We start from the raw sequence: 22,058 nt of genomic DNA, 5'->3' as shown, positions 1-22,058 counted from the left end.
ATCACCCGACTTAATTCGACTACATTCCATTATCCTCGTTTTGCTTTTGTTGATGTTCATCATATACCCTCCTTTCAAGACACTGTCCATTCCGTTCAACTGCTCTTCCAAGTCCTTGGCTGTCTCTGACAGAATTACAATGTCTTCGGCTTTGCAATAAAGAGTGAAATTTGTTAAACTTTTGGCCTCTAGGTTGTGGTCCAGGAGCAGGCCTCTGTGACCGAGCGGTTCTAGGCGCTTCAGTCCGGAACCGCGCTGCTGCTACGGTCGCAGGTTCGAATCCTGCCTCGGGCATGGATGTGTGTGATGTCCTTAGGTTGGTTGGGTTTAAGTAGTTCTAAGTCAAGGGGACTGATAATCTCTGATGTTAAGTCCCATAGAGCTTAGAGCCATTTGAAGCAGCTCCTGACTTGAACAATTTGTTCTGCTGTTTTTTTTAATTGTTCGCTGAAGTGTCTTTAAAATGATGAGTAGCTATTGATTAATTTTACCAGTTTTGTTAAAGTTTTACAGGATATTTTACTTTATTTTTCGGGAAACATTGGGAGAGGGAGTTGAAAGCAAGAACTCGGATACATGCAGTGGCAACAGGCAATAAGCATTTATTTATTTGTCTCTTTGCTAGTAAAATAACAGCGATAAAATATGGGAATAGAGTGAACAGCATCCAGTTTCGCCAGGTCGGCAGCCGGCCCGCGGCTAGTGGAAGGTCGTGTCGAGCGTGAAGCAGGCGGCGATGCGGAAGTCGTGTCGCTGCAGCACGGCGCACATCTTGTGCGGCGCCGGCTGCGAGCAGGGCGACGGCCTGGGCGCCACGGCGCGCAGGATGAACTCGCGTCGCGCGGGCTGCGGGAAGGCGGAGGGCCCGCCGCTGCCCGACCACGGCTCGTCCCCCTCGTCCAGCACCTCCGGGTCCGCCAGCATATGCGACGCCTGCACACACGGCAACCCCGCGATGCGTCAGCAAACGATTGGCTGCCTAACGCACAGGCGCAAATCGGCGGTCGCAGCTGTCTTAACAGTGACTGACCAACACCACCTAGACTACAGCCCTGCGCGCACACTTGTGACGTCACATACTGATGGCTGGGTCTGTATCGGAACGCTCCCGTTAAGCACTCTGCAGCTATACGAACTTGACGAGTTTTAGAGCTGAGACCGCATAGGGATTCTCGTGCTTTCCTCTTCTACATGTCCTTGTAATGAAAGTATGGAAATTTATATCATTGCGTAAAGTAACTGAACAAAACTGCCCTATGATATTTCAAGAAGTAAAATTATTTTGACGATTTGACTTAAATACGCGTTTCTAGGCTCGAATACAAACTGTAATTTTAAATTTTGTCTTTTACCTCAGGAGCTGTGTGTTTTTGCAGTAAAAAATCGGCAACATGCAATAACAAGCAGACGTTTTCGATTTTAATTAAAGCAGCTGGAGCTCCTACAGAATTTAAGAATTTGTTTCCCTGATTATTTTCGTAAATTTTCCTCTCCACTTCAAAATTTGCTGACCTCACACGAAACTCAAATCATTCGACGAAATGGAGCACATCCTGACGTAATGTTTAATAAATAAAAAAACCTGAAAAAATATTTTATTTCCCTGTTTCTCCAGAACTTTAGAACCTTAATCCTTGACTGAAATTCGTGTCACAGAGTGCTGTTAACACTGCTTTCCATACTGCTTAATCTGTCGAAAACACTGAATTCATTAAAGCAATTTTCTAAAGTAGTTTACTCAAATTGAAAATATTTCCGAATAGCTGTATATGTAAAACTGAACAAAATCATTCTGTAGGTCTTCCAAATAAAACTACTGGAAACTCAATAGTCTGGTAGGAACGATAAGGAATACTAAACATTTTAGAGCCACACTAATTAATATAACTATTCTGTGTGACAATAGTTGCTTCGTATTAACCTCGCAGCAATGGTCCAGAATTAAGAAACAAATTATACTGGTACATGATACATAACTTCTTTTAAAATAATTGGCAAATGTGGTGCAATGGAAACAAATAACACGCTATAAATTTTTTGTCATTTACTTACCCTTGAATGATGCGTAGACACAAATTCCTGTCTGGGAATAGCTGCAATCCAGCGATTTCTCAACTTCACACATTTCGGAAATCGAAGCATGTGCACTTTCATGCCTTTTTGAGATTTATAATTTCCCTGGCAAAAGGGAACCCAACACTTGTATCCCATACTTCGAAGAACTGTAGGCGAATACTTTATGAAATACATATCACTTTCACGTGGCACACACTTTCAACACAACATACACGCCAACAGGACTGCCGACTACAGATAAGATGGCCAACAGTTTGTGACGTCACGTGCCAATATGGCCGCTCTGGTTAGGCCTTGTATCTAGAAGGCTTTGGACTGACACGTGGACGCCGGTGGACACAGCAGAGCCTCAAACCTGACGCGCTGTGCTCACCGGATCCACTCTTTATAATACAGTAGTGCGGTACAGTGCATCAATTTTTATTTCCTGAGTAAGTTACGGCCGGTGTACACAAACCCAGTTACAATTCTTATTCAACACTTTGATGGAAATGGAAATGAAGTGTGGCTAGGGCCTCCCGTCGGGTAGACCGTTTGCCTGGTGCAAGTCTTCGGCGACTAGCGTGTCGCGGCCGATACCGGCGGAGGTTCGAGTCCTCCCTCGGGCATGGGCGTGTGTGTGTTTGTCTTTAGGATAATTTAGGTTAAGTAGTGTGTAAGCTTAGGGACTGATGACCTTAGCAGTAAAGTCCCATAAGATTTCACACACATTTGAACATTTGACTAGCGTGTCGATGGGCATGAAAAAACGATGATAAGGACAACACAACACCCAGTCCCTGAGCGGAGAAAATCTCCGGCCCAGCCAGGAATCGAACCCGGGCCGTTAGGTATGACATTCCGTCGCGCTGATCACTCAGCTACCAGGGGCGGACAACACTCTGATTGTTGCAATGACCTTGACGAGATTTTAAGGCGTCGGAAAAGTGTATCAATCCGAGCTGCATACTACCATTACCACAACTCTTTCCTTACAGATTTTTCTTCCCTGATCAGGACCGTCCCTTAAACGATGTTTTATTGGGTAAGCAGCGATAAAATATGCCAGTACATTCGGGGTTCAACACCTACAGGCTGTCCATAAATGTTTACCCTGATCTCAGGATTAAATATTAATTATATTTATGATGGTAACGGTTTTTTGCTACAGGTCTACAAGGGAACCTTGAAGTTTCTGTACAGCTGTGTTTCATTCAACAGTTTCACCATAAGGGGGCCCCTGTGTGAGCTGTACCGTAAAAATGGCTTCCCCACAGCAGAAAGTTCAATGTCTTGTGTGGCCAGCAACAACCAAATTACAGGCTAATGTGCAATGAAAGTTTGTGTCTCATTATGGAAAAAAAGCACGGAAACTTTTTTAGCGACGGAATTGGTTCAGAAACGGACAAGCAGCGGCAGACCATCTCTTTCGAGGATACTGTCCAGCGAGTTCAACGAGGGCGCGACAGAAGTCAATTAGACGAGGTTCGCGGGAGCTTCAAGTGTCACAAAATACAGTGCATAAAATGGTTCGAAACATTTTAAACTGTAGGCATAGATGGCTCAAATTGTTCAGGCACTACAACCAGATGATCGCTCAAAACGTGAACAATTTGCAATGAACAAGTTCATGTTTTGGATGAGGACAATGATTTCTTGAAGTGAGTGTTTGTTTGTGTGTGTGTGTGTGTGTGTTTTCCGATGAGGCTACATTTCATACTTCATATTTCATGTTTTTGGCTCAGTTAACCGCCATGATGTCCGGATCTGATCGGCAAATCCTCATCTCGTACCAGAAATCATTCGGGACCGCTCATGATTGGCCCAATTTTCTTCCTTGAAAGCAATGTAAATGGATATCTTTACCTAGATATGTTGGTGAATTATGCCGTTCCCCAGCTGCAGGATATGCAACAAACTATCATCTTTCAGCAAAATGGCGCTCATCTTCATTGGACTCCAGAAGCCTGCGATTTTCTTAATGAAAGCTTCCCCAACAGATGGACTGGCAGAGACAGACCAATTCCATGGCCACCGAGATCACCTGGCGTTACCACCTTAGATATCTTTTTTTGGGGCTATGTGAAAGATATTGTGTACAAAACAAACAGTTCCTGACTTTGTGACAATGCAGCAACGCATCAGAGATGCCACTGGCACAGTCATACCAGACATGCTACAGAATATGTGGCAAGAGATGGAATACCGGGTTGATATATTTTGCGTGTTTCCAGGAGAATGTTTATGGAACGTTCAAAACTTAATGAGTAGAGGCATATGTGGTATAATGCATGTTTTACTTACTGTATCCAATAAAGAGTTACATTGTTCTCTCAACAGGGTATACCTTTATGGACACCCTGTATTTCACATAATTTTCTTCAGCTGTTGAAGACAATTAGACTGTAACCAATCTGTAAGCATAGTCGGTAAAACTTGCTTAGCTTCGCCGCAAACGTTTTTTAACACTATGCATTTCCGTTTTTGGAACTTTGCAACCAGCCTGGACATCCCCAAAAGATTAATATCCATTTCTTTTGCGAGTTCATCAGCTCTTTCCACCAATAAAGACCTAGATATGGTGACATTCTGAGACAGAGCTTGTTTGAACCAAAACGTAACGTAGTCTCTACATCTTCATGTTTAGCCGTTTGCATGAGATTTTTCTCTGGCTCGAGCGTCCTGCGCTCATATAGTATCTTTTTTAATTATCGCACACAGAGGCGTTAATGATGACCTGCTTACACATTTCTGTTTTCGAACTATGTTTGTCATCTTCATTTTAAACGTAACAACAGCTTGCTTTTCGTATGGATTCTCCACCATCGTTGTTAAAGGATAAGAGCAAGTGTAGTAAAAAAAAAAAAGAAAGAGAATCCTCTACAACCAGCAGACTTTTTTGTTGTTGAGAAGATGCAATTAACGTATCATTGTAAATGAATCACACACTGCTTTAGATACAAATTAGGCTGATGGTTTTGGGTGGCGCCAGGCTCACCCAATATTTGATTTATTTCTTCACTTGCTGCATTTCAGGTAAGACAATGAGTGGTAGTATTTTTAAAAAGGGAAATTTAGCAGATGTTTAACTTCGTACCTCCTTTATCTATCAACGAAAGTGAAGTAATGGGAAATTGGCGGTTGTAGCATTTGAGTCTTTAGTTACTGGTAGAATTTTAAAGTGAAAAAAACCACAATTTACGTTTCCAATCTGGGGCAATCGTTATTCTTTGTAATTTTATGTTTGAGTTCAGTTGCTTTTAAGGAGTCCGCCCAGTGACGGAATATTCTCAATATGGTGGTCAGATGAACATTTATGGTAAAATGGTTTGGCGTTAAAATAATTTTTAGAGGGGATTTTTTGCTTGAAGGTTGTGGTTTACAAAAGTTGAATGATAGAGACAAAATTAAACTTGATTGACAACATTAACACTTGGATGAAGGCTATATCTATTCCACTGAGGTAGGGAACTGTCACGAGTTGTTTTGTACAGTGTAACGAAAGAAATGAATTAAGAAGTCTTACTGTTGTCGCAACTACAGAAAGGAGGTATACTGGTTTGTCCGACAAGTAAAATCTTTTCGTGTTGTGCGATTTCTGTTCGTGTGAAAATAAAAGCCTAGTTTTACATCTATATGCAATCTCTCCCAAACACTGTTAACTACACTGCAGATGGCATGTCCCACAGTGCCAGTTATTAGGGCGTTTTCCCGTTCCATTCATGCACGGAGCACGGGAAGGATGGCTGCTTAGACGCCTCTGTAAGCGCTGTGACCAGTCTGATCTTGTCCTCACGGTCCCCACGAGAGCGATAGGCAGGAATTTGTAATACATTCTGAGCCGAGCTGCGTGGTCGATAGCTCGCGCCCAGCGAGTTCAGCACTCTCTTTGCCGGTTCGAGAGTCTTTGGTGTCTCGCTCTGTGGTAGGAAGGAATGAGGTGGTCGAAACTGGCGGAAGTGAGAAATGGGAGTCCGTCGGAGAGTACGCGCTTCTTGGGGTGCAATTGACCAGTATCTCTGAAGCATGGATTTTCTGGTGCGAGCCTCGAAGGCGGGCGTTTACCGTAGAACTTTATTCTGGTAGTTCGGTGTCCTTACTGAGCTACGAATGTTATCTCAGTCATCATGCTATTTCTAATTTACGGCATTTACAACCAGTGGTTATCGGTTGTCGTACGATTTTCGGGCAGCACAGCGACAGCCTTGGTTCATTGCGCGTTTATTGTGCCATAGGCGATGTTTCCTGGCCTCTTCAGATCACAGTCGTCAAAGGTCTGAGTGTTGATGCTGGGCTGTGCTTTTATTAGTAAGTGTCTTGGATTTTGGCCAAGGGCATATCCATTACAAGTTTGTGCACTGCATAAAACTTACATTTTGCCGGCACGCCCATTCGGTGGTGGCCGAGTATGGGAAGTTCGATTTGCAACACTCCTTGGTTGAGGAGACACAGCAAGTGTGGACGGTAATGGGCCAATTTCCTCATGTACTTACTGATGAATTAGGTATGACGAGTAAGATCGAATATCGGATCCATCTGACAGATCACTTTCGCATTAGGCAATCTCCCTACCGCCTGCCACCTCCGAAAATAAAGGCGTTGCGCCAGGAAATAGGCAAAATGTTGGTCGACTGTGTCATCCGACCACCCATTTCACCTTGTGCTTCCCCCGTTTTTCTTGTGCAAAAGCCCAATGGAGATGGGTTTGGACTTCTTGTTGATTATTGTGTTTTGAATGACAAGATGGTACTTGAATCACTCCCCTTCCCCGATCTGCACCATTGTTTCCCGTGCTTTGCCGGAGAAAGATGTTTTACCATCGTGGACCTCAGCCAAGCCTATTAACTAATTCCCCTGGAGGAGAAATCGAAAACTGTGAAGGCGTTTGTGACAGACTGGGATCTGGACAAATTTAACGGTGTCTCTTTCGGGTTGTCCACTAGAGCAGCAATCCTTTCCCGTTTGTTCGATTCCGTTTTACGTGATGTCAAGTTCAAATTCAGTTATAATCAGCTGGATGACGTATGACGTCGTCATTTACAACAAGACTTTTCCTGAACATTGGAGCACCTCTCCCACGTACTGACGAGGTCGGGGGAGCTGGGTTAATTGTGAAACTCTCAAAGGTTAAATTAACGCGGTCCGAGATCTCCTTCCTGCGTCATTTAGTTTCGGCTGAAAGGGTTCGTGTGAACCATTTGCGGACTCAGGTTATTCACAATTTTCGTCCTCCTAGAACCAAAAAGAGAATAGATCGGTTTACAGGTATGATTTTCTTTGCAAGTTAAAAATTTTGTACCAAAGTTTCCCCCTTTGGCGGCTCCATTGAATTTATTGAGTAGGAAAAGGCAAGAATTCACCTGGACCGAAAGTCAGCAAACAGCCTTTGACGCTCAGTAGTTCCCCGGTATTGGCTATCCCAAATTTTGAGTTGCCCTTCGTTTTATAAAATGCTGCTTCAAATTCGGGAATATCAGGCGTGTTGCTGCGCGAACAGGACGGAGAACGTCACCCTATTGCTCAAGGGTCTCGCGCTTTAACCCTAGGATGCATATACAGGGCCTCCGAAGCCCTTGTATGTCATTAAAAAAAAATCTGTAATTTTTTGTTTGATTTCAAACTGCTTTCCAGTACTCTTTCACTAACACTGTGACATTCCTCCTGTCAAGTTTGAACAAGATACCTTTTTGAGTTTTTTGTATAATTCAATACGTTTACCCATACACCGTGAATGCATAAGCAGGGCTTCAGAAGCCCTCACACATTTATAAATGTTCTTTAGCCTATATTGCCTTCAACATTTGTTTGGGAGCAGTTATTAATTCAACAATAACTGTAGTGCTATTTCCAGCAACAGGAGTGCCAACAGCAGCAGTAGCTGTAGTAGTAATACTATAACTAAAAAATAATACACACTACTTTCAAATATTGGCGATGTCGATGTATTATTGATCTTTTTGCTATCAGATGTTTTATTATTGCATAGTATTGTTATCCTGTGCTGCTCTTGTCAGCCTCATTGTTACTGTAGTTTGTTTGTTGCTGCAAGGCCCATATTGTTACGAGTATGAGTCGTTTAGTGCCGCGCAAGATGCTGTTCGAGAGATACGCCTTTTGCTAGGGCTTCGACACGCAAAGCAAGAGAGACAGTACGTGCAAATGCAGCTAATTTTGAAAGTGTTGTGGCTCAGTGGTTTGAAGAAGATGATTCTTACGAGGAAGGAAATATTTTTGAAGATGCAAGTAGTGAAGAATCAGCCAATGAACCTGCAGATGTGAATATTGAGGCAGATGACAGTCCTTCCAATAATACTTCATCAGAGTCTGAAAATGAAGAACCACCACAAAAAGGTATAGAAGACCACACATACATTAGTCGGAATGGAACGATTTGGAAATTAGATCCTCCTGCAACTTTTCGTATGCCTGTCCATAATATCGTAAAGAAGGCACCTGGTCCAGCCCGTGGTTTGAAAACTTGTAAACTTAGGGATGCCTGGGACTATTTCATCTCCAAGGAAATACTAGAGGAAATCAACTGCACAAATATTGAAGGCAGAAGAGTGGCTGCTTTACGTGGTAAAACGTGGAAAAACGTTTCGCTTGCTGAAATGGAGGGTTTTCTTCGTCTTTTACAGCTGTCTGGTGTTGAGAAGAGTTGGGATGTCCCTATTAGAGAATTATTCTTCGATGAAAAGGCAAATCCTACAAATAAGGCCACCATGTCAGTAAATATAATCGAGGATATAAGGAGAATAATTAGATTTGATGATAGGCGTACCCGTGAAGCTCGATCTGCAGATGACAAACTTGCTTCTGTTCACTATGTATGGGAACTATTTCTTGACAAGTGTAGAAACAGAATGATTCCCAATGATTCGATCACAGTTGTCGAACAGCTAGTCCCATTCACCCAGTATATGCCCTCTAAACCAGCCAAGTATGGCATAAAAATATTTCGGTTATGTGATGCTACATCTGCATATGCTTACACGGGAAGGAAGCCCCATGAAACTATTCAGAAAAATCTTGGATTGAATGTGGTGAATGATCTTGCAAAAATCATTGAAGGATCATCAAGAAATATTACTGTTGCCAACTTCTTTACTAGTGTGCAGCTGACAGAAGAGATGCTTCAGAAGCAAATTACAGTGGTGGGAACAATCAAACAAAATAAACCAGAAATTCCTAATGAGATGAAACCATCTGCCTCAAGAGCGATTCATTCCTCTTTGTTTGCATTTGGAGGTGACATTACAAAGGTGAGTTATGTTCCCAAAAAGAAAAAGTCTGCAGTTCTCATTAGCACAATGCATCACGACAGAAACATTGTTGAAACTCATGCAAAAAAGAAACCAGATATAATAAAGTTTTATAACTCTACGGAAGGTGGAGTGGATCAAATGGATCAGAAAATTCGTTATTACACTTGAAAGAGACAAACAAGAAGATGGCCATTTGCATTATGGATGAATATGATGGATGTCGCAGCAATGAACAGTGAAATTTTATTTTCTGCCCAAAATCTGACATACCATAGTGGAAGAAGTGATAAAAGGCGTTTGTTCCTAAGATATTTAGCAGAGGGAATGGTAAGACCACTAATGGAACTTCGTATTCATATCCCCAATCTTCCAAAGAAAATCGTTGATACCATGCAAAGATGTGGTGTTCAAAAAGATGTCATATTGCCGAACCATCTACCTGTTTCAGGAAAAAGAAGAAGATGCAGTTATTGTCCATATAATAAACACAGGAAAAGTGCTATGACATGCATTAAGCGTAAAACCAACATTTGTAACGAACATAGTGGCGTTCTTTGTGCTTCTTGTTTGTCAAATGTTGAAAATTAAGAAAAATGCAATTTTATGTGAACAATGAATGATAAATTTTTGTCAAAATATTGCCTATGTACATAATATTGTGAATAATGAGTATGTTTTAATTGAAGAAATTGGTTGTAATAAATGTTATAAAATGTAAACTGCAACTTATAAATGAATTAATAAAATTATTTGTATATGTTGTATGTAAATGAATGTAACTAATAAAAATTCACTCTTAGAGTTTTTTAAAAAATTAATAGAATGTTAATTAGGCCCACCAGATCCTGTTACTGTATCTTAGGAATCTTTCAATATGACAATAAATTTGACAGAAATAAATTTAACTCCAAAGAATGATTATATGAAAAGAGGAAAATTTTAAATTAGGGCAGGGACTTGGAGGCCCTGCATGTGTGTTTTCGGCACCATGCATCCTAGGGTTAACGACTGCAGGGGGTTCAGGCCCTCGCTGACCTATTCAGGACTGCAAAATTCAAGTTTTAGTTAGAGAACTTGTAACGGGACATCCTCCTCTAGCACTACTTTTCCTCAACAATAGTTATAGATACCAATACTATTTTTCAAATTTTTGACAGGTCAATATTATCTCAGCTGCTTTCCTGAAAACTTTCATATAATTTCATACACTATGTTATATTTCAAGCTAAAATTTATGGAAAGGGATTACTTTATTTTCGATGCTACAATTGATAAGTAATAGCTATGAATGTACCGTTTAAATTATTTTTTTAAAATTTGAAATTACGAATTATTTGGCACACTCAAAATTTATATTATTAATTACGGAATCTAGTACTGTTTACTATGCTTATTTCTGGATTCATTTATGAAATAATAATCGAAAATAATAGAAATTGAAGTAGTAGTAAGCATGCCTCTGATGTGATCGGACCTATTTCTGTATTTTGGGCGAACAATGTAATTTCGGCTTTGTTAATGTGCAAATACAAAGGGCTGTGTGATATACTAAAATGTTACAAAATATATAACGTAACAACAAAAATTCTGCAACAACAACCTTCAAATTTATTTACATCAATTCAACCCTGAGGACCTAAAATATGAGAATTTCAGCTTCAAGAGTCAGATCCCTAAACAAGAAGAACTGGAGCCAACTCCACACGAAAAGCTAAGTAAACAAGAAAGTTTTGTAGTCTTCGCTCCTCTCAAATTTTTCATAAAAGACTTTGCTTATTGTGGACAATAGCTGGAATCACGAAGGAAGGAGGGGGGAAGATTACAAACTGTCAGTTTAGTTTAGAAACTGATACCTAGGCTCTCTCATGGATCCTAGCGCGTCCCCGTAAGACGGGGCGTATTGTGAGGTGGTCGTATTTTTGCATTCAGGTTTTCAGTAAAGCATATTAGGTGCAGCGAAAACGTCGTCGCTGATGCGCTACGTCGTATGTTCGAGTCTGGCGATGAGGAAATTTCCGCGAATGGCCGACCAGTGAGCCACTATTAGTGCACTCTCGGCTGAGGTGCCTGAGTTGTTTGATCTTCGTCAGCAACAAGATTCCGACCCAGCCTTCTCACATACTAAACAGCATCTTCAATCTGGATAGGAATTGTCCAGGTACCAACTTAAAAAGGGAATTTTGTGTTTACAAACAAAGGGCGATGGTCAGTGGAAAATTTGTTTGCCTCGTGATCTCATTCCCGCCGTCTTTAAACATTACCATCAGTTGCTGTCAGCTGTATTCTTAGGCATTTATAAAATCATACACAAGACCAAGCAACATATGACTTGGCCCCCGCTCTATAAGGATATAATGGTCGATGGTTGGGCAATGCCGAGAACTGTAAGTTGGTAAAGAGCGGATTGCTGTACTGCACCTGTCCCGAACGTCCTATGAAACATATTTCCATTGACTATGTCGCTCCCCTTCCCCGGACTTTGGAAGGTTACTGTTGTATTTTCTTTGCAGTGGACGCCTCGCGACTTGAATGGTTGATGTCGATCAGGAGAGAGGAAAACCTTGGGGGCCACTGCTAAACATTTTAGTAAAATTATCTCGCTATTTGGTCTTCCTGTCACTCTCCTCAGCGATAACGCCCAGCCTTCGTGGCTCGGGGATTCCTTATGTTTTGTTTTTGGAATGGGATCCATCACGTAAATACTACCCCCTATTACACTCAACCGTCTTTCGCGGAGAATTTTGATAGGAACTTTGAAAGTTGCGCTTACCTTTCAGAGGCGCAGTCTAAGTGGGACAGCTCCCTACCGCGGCTGAATTTTGCTTTTAACGTAGCGAGGCACGAAGCTCATGAAGCTGTACCGACGTCCTCAATGTACGCCCATCCTGTACATTCGCCGCTGTCCAACTTAAGGGAAATAGCGGACTTGATTCCTGATCAGGCGACTCCCAAGTTTTTTAGGATAATTGGCGTAGGGCGCGAGCGAACATTGTGAGGTCTCATGAAAGAGAAGCGGCACGCTACAACCATAGACGAGGGCCTGCTAATTTCAAGGTAGGGAACGTGGTCTACGTTCACAGCCTCGGAGCTCGTGACAAAGTGGGCAAAGCATTGAGTAAGTTTATGCCACGTTTTGTGTGTCCGTGGTGTGTCCCTGAGGTCCCCACTGTTCACGCTGCGAGTGAAGGATGAGTCATCCGACCATGTGCAAAAGATACACGTGAGTCAGATTAAATCTGCTAATAATATCGGACATGTTTGTGTTTCCCTTATTGACCTGCCTCCCTGGGGGAGGCTGAGGTGCGGTGCGAGGTCGATAATTAGCGCCCGACGAGTTGAGCACTTTTGTTTGCAGGTCCGAGGGTCTTTGGTTTCTCTCAGTGTTTGGAAGGAAGGAGGTGGTCGGAGTTGCCATGGACGAGCTCATTCTGTTCGAGATACTTCATTACATTTGAGCTCAGTATAAATTCTAAAATTCTATAAGAAATGGACGTCAGTCGGTAGTTTTGTGGATTACCTCCGCTACCACCTTGTCGACGAATATAATATTAACTTTCATCGAACTACTAGGCACCGTTTTTCGTCCGAAGGAAGAAGCTACGATAGATTATACTCTTAGTTAAAAGAGGATCCCACTCAAACGTAAATTCGATATAAAATTTATTTATTTATTTATTTACACGTGAAGTTCCGTAGGACTGTCCGCAGCTCGTGGTCGTGCGGTAGCGTTCTCGCTTCCCGCGCCCGGGTTCCCGGATTCGATTCCCGGCGGGGTCAGGGATTTTCTCTGCCTCGTGATGATTGGGTGTTGTGTGATGTCCTTAGGTTAGTTAGGTTTAAGTAGTTCTAAGTTCTAGAGGACTGATGACCATAGATGTTAAGTCCCATAGTTCTCACAGCCATTTGAACCATTTTTCTTTTCCGTAGGACTAAATTGAGGAGCAAATCTCCAAGGTCATGGAACGCGTCAATACATGAAATTACAACATAAAAGTAATAACAGATACAAATAAATGTTCATGAACCTGAAAAAAGTCAGTCCATAAGTTTAAGTAAACGCTATCAGCAATACAATAAGAATCAGCTTAATTTTTCAAGAAACTCCTCAACAGAATAGAAGGAGTGACCCATGACGAAACTCTTCAGTTTCGATTTGAAAGCGCATGGATTACTGCTAAGATTTTTTAACTCGAGTGGCAACTTACTGAAAATGGATGCAGCAGTATGCTGGACACCTTTTTGCACAAGAATTAAGGACGTCCGATCCAAAAGCAGATTTGATTTCTGCCGAGTATTAACCGAGTGAAAGCTGCTTATTCTTGGGAATAAACTAATACTGGTAACAAGAAACGACACTAAGGAATATACATATTGAGCGGCCAATGTCAAAATACCCAAACTCGTGACCAGAGGTCGACAAGAGGTTCGTGAACTCACACCACTTATTGACCGAGCCGCCCGTTTCTGAGCGAAAAATATCCTTGTAGAATGGGAAGAGTTACCCCAAAATATAATACCATACAACATAAGCGAATGAAAATAAGCAAAGTAGACTAATTTTTGAGTCGAAGTATCACTTACTTCAGATACCGTTCGAATAGTAAAAATGGCAGTATTAAGTCTTTGAACAAGATCCTGAACGTGGGTTTTCCACGACAGCTTACTATTTACCTGAACACGTAGAAATTTGAACTGTTCAGTTTCACTAATCATATGCCTGTTCTGTGAAATTAAAACGTCAGGTTTTTTTGAATTGTGTGTTAGAAACTGTAAAAACTGAGTCTTACTGTGATTTAATTTTAGTTTATTTTCTACAAGCCATGAACTGAGGTCATGTACTGCACTATTTGAAACCGAGCCAATGTTGCACACAACATCCTTTACTAACAAGCTAGTGTCATCAGCAAACAGAAATATTTTAGAGTTACCCGTAATACTAGAAGGCACATCATTTATATAAATAAACAGCAGTGGCCCCAACACTGATCCCTGGGGCACCCTCCACTTGACAGTACCCCACTCAGATCCCACATCATAGCCACATGAACATTGTGAATAATGACCTTTTGCTTCCTGTTACTAAAGTAAGAGTTGAACCATTTGTGAGCTATTCCCTGTATTCCGTAATGGTAGTTTTGTGTTTTGCTTCCGCTACCGTCATGTGGACGAATATAACATTATGAATCACCTCGAAGGGAACGATCTATTGATACGTGATCAGCATGGTTTCAGAAAACATCGTTCTTGTGCAAAGCAGCTAGCTCTTTATTCGTACGAAGTGATGGCCGCTATCGTCAGGGGATCTCAAGTTGATTCCGTATTTCTAGATTTCCGGAAAGCTTTTGACACCGTTCCTCACAAGCGACTTCTAATCAAGCTGCGGGCCTACAGGGCATCGTCTCAGTTGTGCGACTGGATTCGTGATTTCCTGTCAGGAAGGTCGCAGTTCGTAGTAATAGACGGAAAATCATCGAGTAAAATTCAAGTGATATCAGGTGTTCCCCAGGGAAGCGTCCTGGGACCTCTGCTGTTCCTGATCTATACAAATGACCTGGGTGACAATTTGAGCAGTTCTCTTAGGTTGTTCGCAGATGATGCTGTAATTTACCGTCTAGTAAGGTCATCCGAAGACCAGTGTCAGTTGCAAAGCGATTTAGAAAAGATTGCTGTATGGTGTGGCAGGTGGTAGTTGACGCTAAATAACGAAAAGTGTGAGGTGATCCACATGAGTTCCAAAAGTAATCCGTTGGAATTCGATTACTCGATAAATAGTACAATTCTCAAGGCTGTCAATTCAACTACGTACCTGGGTGTTAAAATTACGAACAACTTCAGTTGGAAAGACCACATACATAGTATTGTGGGGAAGGCGAGCCAACGGTTGCGTTTCATTGGCAGGACACTTAGAAGATGCAAAAAGTCCACTAAAGAGACAGCTTACACTACACTCGTTCGTCCTCTGTTAGAATATTGCTGCGCGGTGTGGGATCCTTACCAGGTGGGATTGACGGAGGACATCGAAAGGGTGCAAAAAAGGGCAGCTCGTTTTGTATAATCACGTAATAAGGGAGAGAGTGTGGCAGATATGATACGCGAGTTCGGACGGAAGTCATTAAAGCAAAGACGCTTTTCGTCGCGGCGAGATGTATTTACGAAATTTCAGTCACCAACTTTCTCTTCCGAATGCGAAAATATATTGTTGAGGCCAACCTACATTGGTAGGAATTATCATCAAAATAAAATAAGAGAAATCAGAGCTCGAACAGAAAGGTTTAGGTGTTCGTTTTCCCCGCGCGCTGTTCGGGAGTGGAATGGTAGAGAGATAGTATGATTGTGGTTCGATGAACCCTCTGCCAAGCCCTTAAATGTGAATTGCAGAGTAATCATGTAGATGTAGATGTACTTTCATCGAACTACTAGGCACGGTTTTTCGACCGAAGGAAGGAGCTACTATAGATCATCTGGTGGGGTTCTACCGGATAGCATACAGATACAGAAGAGTTAAACTGTGGAGTACAGCAGAGGAGAGGGAGGGGTTTTAGACAACAGAACTGCACTAGACCAGTGCCACACACCTTGTGCGCCTCTGCGAAGAAGGCCCGGACGCGCGCCGCCAGCAGCCCGCGCGGCCCGCCGGGCAGGTCCGCCCTGGGCGCCTGCAGCAGCGCGTACACGAAGCGGCGCGCCTCCTCGCTGGCGGCGCTGGAGCTGGAACCAGTGCTGGAGCCCGGGTCAGGGCTGGAGCCGGAGCTAGTCGAGGGGCCGGCGTCGCCGTCGCCGCCGCCGCCGTCCTCGCCGCAGAACTTGGCCATCAGCGAGCGCGCCTGTGCCATCAGCGCCTCCGCAGACGCGATCTCGTGGCTCAGCTTCTGCAATAACAATACAAACGCACACACACAGAGTAAGGTCTGAGGCTCCTTTGTGTAACACTTTCACTGACCTCTTACATCGGATAGGGAACTACACGTAACAAAAAACGTACTACACAATTTCTGGTTTATTTACCTACACAGTGATTCAGAGAAACAGGTGTGGTATCACGTATCGATACCACACTTCAGGTGTTGAGTTGGTGCAACGGAATTGCAAGTTTCTGTCGAACGCCCACAGCAGTCGTGTGCGACCCAATGGAACCCGCCCACTGCGCCCCACGTCCAGCAGCTCTACTACCACGATACCTAAGGAGGCATGGCGGCAGCTATTCAGAGCCACTTCACCACGTGTTGCTACCCCGGTTCATCATCACGGTTCGTGCCGAGGCACACGAGAAAGACAGGCCGCGGCGCGTACGTCACGAAAGTGGTCCTGAACTCGATCGCTCGCTCATCTCACAAGGGAACCTCCCCATCGCACCCCCCCCCCCCTCAGATTTAGTTATAAGTTGACACAGTGGATAGGCCTTGAAAAACTGAACACAGATCTATCGAGAAAACAGGAAGAAGTTGTGTGGAACTACGAAAAAAATAAGCAAAATATACAAACTGAGTAGTCCATGCCCAAGATAGGCAACATCAAGGATAATGTGAGCTCAGGAGCGCCGTGGTCCCGTGGTTAGCGTGAGCAGCTGCGGAACGAGAGGTCCTTGGTTCGAGTCTACCCTCGAGTGAAAGGTTTAATTTTTTATTTTGAGACAATTATTATCTGTCCGTCCGTTATGTTTTCTTCACTTTCTTTGGGAGTGATTATCACATTCACAAGAAAACCTAAATCGGGCAATGTAGAAGAATCTTTTCACCCATTCGCCAAAAGTACAAGTTAGGTGGGTCGACAACATATTCCTGTCATGTGACGCACATGCCGTGACCAGTGTCGTATAGAATATATCAGACGTGTTTTCCTGTGGAGGAATCGGTTGGCCTATGACACTGCAATCAAATGTTTTCGGTTCCCATTGGAGAGGCACGTCCTTTCACAGACACTAAACGTATTACAGTGCACAGAGACGTCAATGAACGAACGGACAGATCATAACTTTGCGAAAATAAAGAAAGTAAAATTTTCACGTAAGGGAAGACTTGAACCAATGACCTCTCGTTCCGCAGCTGCTCGCGCTAACCACGGGACCACGGCGCTCCTGAGCTCACATTATCCTTGATGTTGACTATCTTGCGCATGCACTACTCAGTTTGTATATTTTGCTTATTTTTTTCATAGTTCCACACAACTACTTCCTGTTTTCTCGATTGATCTGTGTTCCGTTTTTTCAACGCCTATCCACTGTGCCAACTTACAACTAAATCTGAGGGGGGTGCGATGGGGAGGTTCCCTTGTCAGCAGACAAAATTCGTATCTAAACCTGTTAACTCTCCGCTGGACTTGTACGTACTAACGAGAATTGCATCTTCCACTGGAATCTGCTATTATGAAGTCTTACTGATTAACAGTACTACAGCAAAATTCGTCTTTTGCCGACCATATTCTAATTACAGGTCATATACCTAAAGCCATCTGCGATAGCAACATTTTACACACAGAAAAGAAAGGGCGTAGACTAGATATTATAGAAGAACTAGAGATCTTCAAACATCTTGCTCGAAAGGATGGCTTCATCCTTAACGCACAGCTACAGCTACGTAACAAAAATGTTTTCAACGGTATAAAGCCGTTACTCGATATCTGACTTCTGGTCTCCTAGTGCAGGTTGCCGAAATGTTGTTTTCTTTTTAAGGTAGTCCTATGGTTTCTAAATATCAAATTTTCTTGGCTGTATTTCACGCCAATATTGCTTTGTACAAGTTGTCATTCAGTCCTGTCTACATTTTCATAATGACGTTTTCATGTTTTATCTTACTGTTATAAGCTTCGATGTAGGCAAAATGTTATGTTGTATGCTAATATTAAACAAACATTGATTTCCATTATGTACCGAATACTGTTCATTTTTAATCATTTCTGCCTATATTTCAATGTGAAGTAGCCTAATTGTATCTACTGCTACTAGATGGCGCGCTCGTTGCAGTGCCATGTACACCTGGCCGCATTTGTTAACGCGGGCATCTCAGTTCGTTTGCAACCTGTAACCGCGTAAGTAACGAGCAGCCCTTAGTGGCTCGCCATCACAATTTTTTATCTTGAATATCTTTGTGACTAACGCCCTTTTGGCATATTTATTATTTTATAAATGACATATAAGTGCTGCCAGTCTTTCACAGGGTATCATACGATTTTAGTCATATTTCCGTGACCATGTTATAGACCATTCTTTGATTTAAATTCTGAGGAAGACACTCCAGGCAGTTTTGAAATCCGGTTAATTCGTTAAAAATAGTGACCGAGGGCTGTTTTCTTTCAATTGCAAAATTTAATTTAAGATCAATACGCGATATAAATGGTATAATGGCTTGCTTATAGCATTTAGTTCAAAATGGTTCAAATGGCTCTGAGGTCATCAGTCCCCTAGAACTTAGAACTACTTTAAACCTAACTAACCTAAGGACATCACACACAATCAAGCCCGAGGCAGGATTCGAACGTGCGACCGTAGCGGTCGCGCGGTTCCAGACTCAAGCAACTAGAACCGCTCTACCACTCCGGCCGGCTATAGCATTTAGTCTCTTCTCCTTCACAGTACTCATTACATGCTGGAAGTGGTGCCTTATAAAAGTCATAATCATTTTAGCATGATTTGATTTTATTGCACACGAGTACAGCCATAACCAATTATAAGTAGGCCCATGGACTTCCCATCATTGTAGGACTAATAACAGTAAGATTCCACAGTAGCTGATTCCTGTAGAAGATTCAGTTTTCGTTTGTACGGACACGTCTAGTTCCGAGTTAACAGGTGTAGAAACGTAGTTTGTCTGCTGATTTGAGAGAGCGAGCGCGGGACTACCTTCGTGACGTACGCGCCGCAGCCTGTCTTTCTCGTACGCCTCGGGTTCGTGCTGAGGACAGGTAGCTTCGTAGTAATTGCTATTGTATGAGCTGGACTCTGCTTCTTGTCGCATGATTTGTAACAAGTCTTCGTGCGTTTGGAGAAATACGAGTAAATCTTCTGCTTACTATTTAAACTGCTCGCTAATCACTACTGCTCCTATCTGCGCCACGGCGGCTCATTTCATCTTCCCACTATCAGTAGCTTGTAGCTGGCGTCTCACCAGGTGTCCTGTATTATTCCCTTGTGCGGTTATCGCTGCCTCGGCTAGGCTTCAAAAGCGGCCACTACAGCGGCGTAGGGGACACCTTCGAACTCCGCAGTGCAGGGAGTTTACGTGTAGTCTTCGTGCAGAGTGTAGCTCGAGCCAGCGCCTCTGCATGGAGCAACGGACACGGGGTGCACATCGGCACGACGTCTTTTTCCGGGTCGTCGTTCACTCTTCTTCGCCAGGACTGGTTAAGAGGCAAAAGGTTTCATTCATCTATGTGGTGTATATCTGGTTGTTCAGCTCCGTGCACCGATATGCCGCTTCGCAAGCTCTTTGAGTGGATGGTCGTCTTTTTATTCATTGAGTCGTCAACCACATTTTTGTTGTTTCACTATCTGATTCTAGGACAAATGTATTGCCACATATGCTCCGTGTGTTTTCTGAAGTAAAAATCTGCTGGCCAGAGTTCCATCTAAAAATTTGCCATGCTTAATGTTGTTAGGACTATTTGTGTTACAATAATACAATGTATTGTGCCCAGCTTTCACGCGTAATTACAGCGTCGGCTTATGAACTATCTAGTTCCTTTTTTTTTTTTTAATTTTATTTCTACATTGGTTTACATCAGTTTACAGTTTGAACATTTAGCTATTTTTCGACATAATCACCATTTCTGTGCCGCGCGGTTAGAGGTGCCATGTCACTAATCGGGCGGCCTCTCCCGCCGGAGGTTCGAGTCCTCCCTCGGGCATGGGTGTGTGTTGTCCTTAGCGTAAGTTAGTTTAAGTAGTGTGTAAGTCTAGGGACCGATGATCTCAGCAGTTTGGTCCCATAGGAATCCACATACATTTGAACATTTTTAACCATTTCTGTCGATGTATTTTTGTAGACGCTGTGGCAGTTTTTGTATGCCCATGTCATACCAGCTCGCCGCCATGCTGTTCAGAAAGCTACGAACCTCTTTTTTCTCCTCGTCGTCGGAGCTGAATCGCTTTCCGGCCCAATGTTCTTTTAACCTACTGAACAGGTGATAGTCACTGGGCGCCAAGTCAGGACTATAGGGTGGGTGGGTGATTATGTTCCACTGAAACTGTTGCAGGAGAGCAACGGTTTGCCGAGCTATGTGTGGGCGAGCGTCGTCATGGACAATGTGTATGCCCTTGCTCAACATTCCTCTTCTCCGGTTCTGAATTGCCCGTTTGAGTTTTTTCAGAGTCTCACAGTACCTGTCAGCGTTAATTGTGGTCCCAGTGGGCATAAAGTCGACCAACAGTACCCCTTTCCGATCCCAAAAAAAACGGTTGTCATGACTTTACTGCCAGACTGCAAACTCTCTACACCACTTACGAACATTTTTGACACCCATGCACGACTCACCATACACTTCCGTCAATTGGCGACGGATTTCAATCGGTGCAGTGCCCTTTGCGTTCAAAAACCGAATAACTGCGCGCAATTCGCACTTGGCGGTACCATCCAACGGGAGCTCCATTTCTCAATGGTTGCCAAGCCAAGACTGAGCGCCTCAGCGCGACGTGCGCATGTTTACACATAGCACGTTAAGGACTCTTCATAGCAGTGTGACCAACTGCCACACAGAGTTCTGTACTTATATATATAAAAAAGGAAACCTTACTTGTGGGATTACCCTCGTATTATCAAATGGTTCAAATGGCTCTGAGCACTATGGGACTCAACTTCTCAGGTCATCAGTCCCCTAGAACTTAGAACTACTTAAACCTAACTAACCTAAGGACATCACACACATCCATGCCCGAGGCAGGATTCGAACCTGCCACCGTAGCGGTCCCGCGGTTCCAGACTGTAGCGCCTAGAACCGCTCGGCCACCCCGGCCGACCCCTCGTATTATCCAGCCCTTTAAGTTGTGTATTATGACCTCCAGCTAATGGTAAGATCTTAGCGAGTTATTTATGTTCATGCCTGGAAGAATTTACAACTCCCTTTGAGTAGTTCTCTTTTACACCTTACATTTTTAGCGAAGCTTATTTCCTAAGGCGTATGACCTTACTGGAAAGGTTCTATAAGGCTAGTCGTGGTTAAACAATAACGTTCAGTTGTAGTGTAATTCAGTGAGGCATTTGTTTAGTGTTTCATTACAGCACCAACTAAGTTGCAGGCGATTCCGTGTTGGGGGCTTCTTGCCACGTTGGCCTGCCTTGCTAGCGGCCGTGTGTTCGGCACTCGAGCATTTCCTAGCAAGGTTTGCTATTTGTTTGTAGTCGTGTGACCTGGCTGACTGTCTACTGAATTCATCAGTAATGCTTGCAAGTTACTTGGGTTCCTGTAACAGACACAATCGGAATAAGAGGAATCGAGACCAATGTTGTTATGAACTCGGTGCACTACGATATAAGGATGTAGAAAGCGTGGCACATGGAAGTTAGTGTTCGTCTGGGGAGTGAAGACGTTGCAGTCAAAAGTAGAGATTAAACGGAAGACAGTTTGTGTCATGTGTAACAATTTAGTACACATATTCGACGACCGTGTCGCCATTTTTTGGTGAAAGATATTCCCATACCAGTCTGTTGTGTGTGCTATTCACGGAGCACGCCACTTAGCTTATTACTTTTGAGTGCAGACGTCATACATGTGGATAAAACCTTCCAACTAGCGTCATTGGTACGGTAG

General features: G+C 43.1%; 1 protein-coding gene across 1 annotated transcript in view; it reads right to left on the bottom strand.

Moving 5' to 3' along the window:
- Positions 1 to 577: 577 nt before the first annotated feature.
- Positions 578 to 22,058, bottom strand: part of LOC126458278 (rab3 GTPase-activating protein catalytic subunit) — a 474,850-nt gene continuing 453,369 nt past the window's right edge. Inside the window, exons 13-14 of the mRNA XM_050095210.1 lie at positions 15,896 to 16,189; positions 578 to 933 (exon numbers count right to left, since the gene is read on the bottom strand). Of these exons, the coding sequence (XP_049951167.1) occupies positions 700 to 933; positions 15,896 to 16,189 (528 nt within the window). The 3' untranslated portion in view covers positions 578 to 699. The remainder of the gene's footprint in view (positions 934 to 15,895; positions 16,190 to 22,058) is intronic.

Source organism: Schistocerca serialis, chromosome 2 (assembly GCF_023864345.2).
Source record: "Schistocerca serialis cubense isolate TAMUIC-IGC-003099 chromosome 2, iqSchSeri2.2, whole genome shotgun sequence".
In the NCBI taxonomy this organism is placed as follows: Eukaryota; Metazoa; Arthropoda; class Insecta; order Orthoptera; family Acrididae; genus Schistocerca; species Schistocerca serialis.
The sequence above is the reverse complement of the archived record's forward strand: the minus strand, read 5'-3'. Positions and strand labels throughout refer to the sequence as shown.